General features: G+C 33.8%; 1 protein-coding gene across 12 annotated transcripts in view; it reads right to left on the reverse strand.

Moving 5' to 3' along the window:
* Positions 1–6,357, reverse strand: part of LOC121326704 (histone-lysine N-methyltransferase MECOM-like) — a 182,466-nt gene extending 176,109 nt beyond the window's left edge. For 6 of the 12 annotated variants that reach the window (XM_041270100.1, XM_041270093.1, XM_041270092.1 and 3 more), the window contains exon 1: positions 6,128–6,356. In XM_041270100.1, coding sequence (XP_041126034.1) covers positions 6,128–6,164 — 37 coding nt within the window. In that variant the 5' untranslated portion in view covers positions 6,165–6,356. Of the gene's footprint in view, positions 1–6,127 lie in introns of all 12 variants that reach the window. The other 6 variants (XM_041270096.1, XM_041270095.1, XM_041270089.1 and 3 more) reach the window with 2 other exon arrangements.
* Between the last annotated feature and the right edge of the window lie 888 nt (positions 6,358–7,245).

Below are 7,245 nucleotides of genomic sequence, written 5' to 3' on the forward strand. Positions count from 1 at the left end.
CTTCGGTAATAGGGCAAAAACAGGATAATATACTTCATTTTGCATTTATCATATTAGATTCATTGACAGACCTGTTGATATACCTATGTGCAAGTCTGTGCGCAATTGTGCTTTTTTTTTTAAATGAACCAAAACCATTGGTGACTCTTCGACATTGCAGTCTTCCTCTCCATTTCAGTCCAGGTCTCTTAAGTCTCTGACACATTTGCCAAACTTCTGAGGCCGACCAAGCAGTGATGTTGCCATGCATAACAAAAACGATTGCCTTCCTATCTGTCTCTGTTGATGCAATGTCTTTTTAATAGTGTTAGCGCTAGCCTTCACTTGTCTCACCTTTTAACTGGCCCAATCTATTAACCTTGTTCAATTCTGCTTAGAATGAGCTATGACAGACAAACAGATGATACATGGCCCATTAAACAATGTAGATGGGCTCCTATGGAATGATCCAGTGACAGCTGTTGGGAAAGTAAGCAAAGGGAAGAACCTTGGTGTACCAATGTGTCTTAAACCAACTACTAGAATAAACCTATATGTAAGTGGGATTTTATATATTATTGAAAAATCACTCCAAGTTGAACATTAGATGTTTTCTCTTTATGTTGGCATTAAATGATATTTCCCCCCCTTACTGAAAAGTATAGAGCCCTGGAGATTCCTGGTTAAGAAGTACTCCTAAAGTTAAATACTAATTAGATAGACAGAAAAAAACGATATTACTATATAGAACATTGTGCAGCATTGTAATATATATATATATATATATATATATATATATATATATATATATATATATATATATATATATATATATATATATATATTAAATATAGTAATGCAATGACTATGGTGTCAGTTACTAATCAGGTAATTCGAAAGATTAGTCAGAATTAGGTGTCCCGTCTTAATTTGGAGAGCTAAAATTTCTCGATCTAAAGAAAGGTATAAATTATAAATGACGTGCAAATCAGGATCCTAGTCAAAAGTCTAGGATAGTTTTTAATCTGTGTAGGGTAAAAATTAGACACAATCCCATATACCATATATATATTATATATATATATATATATCTATTATATTATATCTATATATATATATACTATATCTAATAATTAAAACTTTTGTTTATCAAAGTCTAAACTCAGATTTGAGTACCATGGGATGAAATATTCAGAGTCTCGGACACAATTAAAAAAAAACACTCAGTAAATTATTTTCGCAGGGGTATAAGCATATATATATATATATATATATATATATATATATATATATATATATATATATATATATATATATATATACACACACTTTTTAGATGACACAGCAAGCTATACGTCTAATTTGTTGAATCAAATGAATTATTCCAATAAAACTAGAAGTATGCTGTCAGCTTAATACCGCTTCCTCCCTGTCAGTTTTAATATTCCTGTAAGATGTTGTATTACATTCTTTTCTACACCCAAGTGAGCATTTTTGGGTGTAAGATGAACACTGCTGATGCCCATTTATGGCAGTAATGGCAAAAGCTGTTCCTGGCGTTCAAACAAGGTATAGCAGAAAGAATGATTGAATGTCTGTAGGACAATGAAAACAGAATGGTACTCACATAGACCTCCCCATAGAAATGATTTATACTAAACACAAGTGATTGTTTTGCCAAACTCATAAACTTTGTTTTCCTCTCTGATTAGGTATCATGTCATCTACAACTATGGCCAAAGATTTTGCATCACCCTATAGAATTAACTAATTTAACTTCATAAAAGTCGAATAAAACCTGATAAATAACGTTACGATAATATATTGAATTACATACCGTTTTGTAATTTTCTATATGTTTAACAAAAAAACAACCACATTTTAAAAATATGACATTTCGAAATCTAACATGACATACTGTACTGAACTACTATTATGGCTTCCAGTATACTTTTGCGATATCAATTTTGTAGTTTATTTGATTATATATTAAATATCTAAATTATGTTCATATTGGTTTTTTTCTTTGTTTTGTTTTGTTTTTTCCATTCTGTCTCAGTCATAAAATTCCTAGGGGATGCAAAACTTTTGGCCATAGCTGTATATGGCATGTAAAAATATAAATAATAAATTCTGATCACACAAATCAAACTATTATTGTGTGCATCAAAGATATATATATAATAATAAATACAGAAAACATATTATTCTATATAGGTTTAATGCTGTATAAGATGGCCTCTTCTAATTTGTTACAGCTTTAAAGAAAAAAGGAGCAATAATTTTAAACACACAATGAGTTTATTTATTTAGAAAGTTGTTAAATGCAGTCTGGGAATTGAAATATTCAATGTTGACATTGTACAGAGCTGGCAAGGTGCCAAGTCCACTCCAGTCTCTAGAGAGGTCCAGAGGACAAGGAATTTAGTGCATTCTCTCCCCCCAACTTAAAAGGTAGAAATCATTAGTTTACAGCTTGAGCAAATAATAATCCTTAAATGTACCTCAAATGATGCCTTATTCTCAGACTGTGAAGGGAGATTGCACAGTATGCATGAGAAGATTATTGGTTGTAACTGCCCTGTGAAATTGAATTTTAAGTGACTTGTTTTATTTTGGGGACTGACATGCATTCCAGTTGTCACGGTTTTTTTGGGGGGCGAGGGGGGGGGGGGTGTTGTACTTTCATTGACTGTTATGGTTGTGTTTATACAGGGATGTTTTACAATTTGTGCATATATTGTAGTTACTATTATTGAATAACATCGCTATATATACTACATCTCTTACAAATAGAAAGGAGTTGAGGTCAGTAAAAATAACCGATTTACAAATTACTTTTTTTTTTTTTATTATTTCACAAAATAGAGTTGTGCAGGGAAGACGCTTTCTAACAATTTAAAACATAATAACAGTGAAGGTATGGGTTCATTTGTGAACCATTTGTCTTTATTGCCCCCCCTCCCCCCCAAAAAAAGAGAAAAAGTCAAAATCTTGATTACAATTTGTACTAGTTTTAGAACTAATGTTAAACATGATAGCGAGATAACCCCCCCCCCCCCCCCCCCCCCCCCCCCCCCCAGTTCCCCCCCCACCCCCTAGTGCCCCCCCCCCCCCCCCCCCCCCCCCCCCCCCCCCCCCCCCCGAACAGTGTTGTTTTACTTTGCTCAAAATGAAACGAGTTCTTTCTACACGCCCTAGTGCAAAAACAGTCTTGAACTTTTAATGTGATAATAATCTGAATACAATTCTTTCTGAACATATTTAGAGACACAAATTGTTGCAGTAAGTACATTTTACGGTAAAGTGGATGCCACTTTACATATTAAATATGTTGGCCGCATTACTACAGAGTATTCTGTGAGATATCTGCGTTGTACTGCATAACTAAATCGTCCAAAGTATTCAATCTCACTTCTAACAGGAAAATGTGTATAAGGTAGTGTAAATACCTGTCTGAATACACATACATTTGTAAAGTTATGTTTTGCAAGCAGTTAATTAACTTTGTTTTATTTGCAAGTTAATTGTTTCGTGCGGCCAACGTTCTGCAAATACTGCAAAGTTTCGACAAAGCAAACGCAGCAGCAAAAACGAGCGGCTGTGGTGCACAAACTGTACAGTTTTGCCTCGGGAGAATATATGTTCCAAATAATAGCTAATTGTGTTAGTGAAAACAAAACAAAAAAAAAGTGGATGAATGCTGGTAGTAGTTGATAGTAAAATAAGTGTTAAAGTGACAACTGCAAACGATTTACTGTTAAATTATTATAATCTCTGTTTTCTTCTTTAACACGTTATTCAGGCGGGTGTGAATCAATACTTGAGAATTTTAACTCCCCTCTCTTCCCGCCACACACACACACACACACACACACACACACAATTACTAAAAAGTATTCAACAATAAATGCAACACACACACACACACACACACACACACACACACACACACACATCATCATCATCAGCAGGTAGTAACATTGCCTGTTAGTTAGTTTGCTATTAACCAACCTTTAAATTTGTAAGTTCCCGTATAATAAATATAGCTGTTTTTTATTTGTATTTTCAATATTATATATCAAGTACTGACAACAAAAAACAACAACAACAACAACAACAACAACAACAACAACAACAACAATAATAATAATAATAATAATAATAATAATAATAATAATAATAATAATAATAATAATAATATTTTACTTAAGTTTTAAAATGTTGCATTTTAGTTTCAGTTGTCAATATAGATTGAATGATGGTAGATCCGGGCTATGCACGCATAGATTCATTACATTGTTTAATGACTTCGGTTTAACCGTGTAAAAAGGCACAACCGACATTTTCAAACCATTAGAATATAGAATTGTTGGGTATAATTGTAACATAAGAATATACAGTGTACAATATAAAAGTTTAACACAAAATCAAATAATATAAACAATGCTGGTCAAGTTCAAATGAAATAACTTTAGTGTCGTTGGTCCCTTTTAACGCGCCATGTGTGTGACCTATTTGAGGGAAAAGGAAATTATATTTCAAAATACTAAAATAATTTTGGAATGGTTTCCTTTATTGCTGCACCTGAACTGAATTACTGTGAAACATTACCTGTTTACATGCGTAACACATATATTATGAAATAACCATTCGGTTTTAGTTTTAGGCGTAAAACGCACAGGAGTGAAATATTAAATATAGTTTTTTTTTTTGTTTTTGTTTTGTTTTGTTTAAGTGTTTTAAATTTGAAGCATTAAGAGGTGAAAAATGCTCGCCATAGAATCCATCATATTATTGGGGCTGATAGGAGACGACGTCCCTGACTGCATAAAAAATAAAGAAATAAGGAAAACGGTGTAATGGAGTCAAAACGATCCTGTATTTACCTCTCTCACCTGAAACCACTCAAATAAGCGTATTGAAGTAAACTGCAAACTGCTGGAGAACTGCCTGAAATCACAGCATTTACATACACTTCAACACACTGGAGTGACAGGGGGAGAATTGCTGACAGATTTTAAACATTCTCGATTAATGTTTCACTATTATTATTATTATTATTATTATTATTATTATTATTATTATTATTATTATTATTATTATTTCTTTGTAGTTTTTACTGTTAGCGTTACAGGCATTCTTTATCCCTTATGTTATTAATTCATTATTATTAAAGACAGGGTCACTAGTAATTTAACACGAGTAGGTCCTACGGTTTAAATCCAAGTAAACAATCCGACCCCAGCCTGAAATTCCACTAGCCTAGTTCAGAACATTTACAGACCCTGCTTTCCTGTAGCTTGAACAGCGAAAAACACTAAATTTACAAAGATGTATTACAAAGATTTCTAAAACCAAATGGTAGCTTTAAATTACCACTTGTTGCATAATAAAACAATTATTAAAAAGCATTCTGCAGAAAAATACACCGAAACAAAAATGTTATGAAAACCAATTTAAAAATACTCACAAATGGAAAATGTTGCATGAAAAATACAGTCGCTGAAACATGCTTTTAGGAGTAAAGACGATTATTTTCTATAGCATATAGTAAACAACGTAAGAGCCGTTTTTCTAGACTACCAGTTCGAGGAACATTTCGACGACAAAAATAACCCAGATGTGTTCCTTTTTCACATAAATTGGTATACATGTTAAAATGGAAACGCATAATTCCTTTTCGAGATCTTTGCTTTCTCTAAGCTTACCTGCCTTTTCAATGTTGCTGCTGCAAATTTAGAGTGACCAGAATTGAGCGTATATTTAACTGCGAAGTCAACGGTCTGGACCTTGAAGTTAAGCGACAGCGCCCACTACATGCAAAGAAAACTGTTCACATCTCGTTCTGTGTTAAAGTTCCTTCATCTTTTTTTTCCAACTTTTTTCAAACTCCTTTTGCTAAAATAAGCCTGTGGTATTACAGGACTCGTTTCCACAAAACCAGCGAACCCGATGCCATTTTATAGAAGTTTTCCCTTTTATTTTTGCAAAGTTACTCTTGAGGAAAGGTCAGTTCCTAGTGACAGCAATGTAAAAAATACAGGTTGTTACTATATTTAGATGTGAAAACATTGATAACACATAACAGATACACATGTACAAGATGGCACTTTGCAAAAGGCATAGAAAGGGTTAGTGCACCTACTTGTGGCGAGTTTTCTTGCCCTGCCTTTGGACCTCATGATGCCAGTCTTTCGGCGTGGGTTTGTTTGATTTTTTCTTGGATATTTTCCTCCTTTTTCTTTTTTCTCTGTCTCTTTCTCTCTGTTTCTCAATCCAGACTCGCTATCTCTCCAGCATTGTCAGTTTGGACACCTTCGCACATGCGCACTGCCAAAACTGCCAGCGCCGCCAAAAAAAGTTTGGAGCGATTTATCACTTGATATTACTGATCTTGTCACATGGCAATCGAGGAGAGATCACTTTTTGCGTCAGATCTTGAAATATCAACGAGCCAGAAACAAAAGCGTGCTCTAAACCCAGATCTATACGTAGAATCAGAGATATTAATAATAATATGCTATTCTCAAGCAGCTATAATACATACTTCTGTGGATAAATCGTATCACATTAATCAATGTTAATGTACATTATAAATGTTACATATTTTCATTAAACGAACTTTGTAAGTATTTTGATTTTTTTATGCATTACCTTGAAGTTTTTATTTTGAAAGCACTGGTTAATTTATTTAACACCCTCCCCGCACCAAAAAAAAAAAAAAAAAAAAAAAAAAAAAAAAACGGTGGAGGGGGAGGGCAAAAACATCCTAAATAGCAAATCCTTATTAAAGTGAAGGTTGCAGATGGTCATGATTCTTTCCTTCATTGATAGTTTGAAGTAATGTGATGCTTACCGATTTTTTTTTTTTGGGGGGGGGGGGGGGGGCGGGGGGGGGGGGGGTTAAAATCCTTTACTTAAGTGAAGCCTGTAAACCCAAATCTTGTCCGAAAATGTTGACCTACTAGTAAGCTTTTCAAAAACAAATGTATCGCTGTCACATGTCATGATGAAAGCTAGTTTACTCTTAGTCGGAAATTACAGTGTAGAGAAAAAAAAAGTTCTGATTTGTAAATGTGATGGGACTCCCCTTAAATGTGTACTATGCCAATTTTTTTACTGTCCAAAGACAAGTAACATTTGGACATATGTTCAAAAATAAACGGTAAGTGTGGAACCGGCTTGCACAACCTGATTACAGTATTTACCTGAAGGGGCGCGTATCACAGTTGAAATGCCAAAATCCTAACAAGTTAGCCTATT

The sequence above is a fragment of the Polyodon spathula genome, chromosome 14 (assembly GCF_017654505.1).
Source record: "Polyodon spathula isolate WHYD16114869_AA chromosome 14, ASM1765450v1, whole genome shotgun sequence".
NCBI lineage: Eukaryota > Metazoa > Chordata > Actinopteri > Acipenseriformes > Polyodontidae > Polyodon > Polyodon spathula.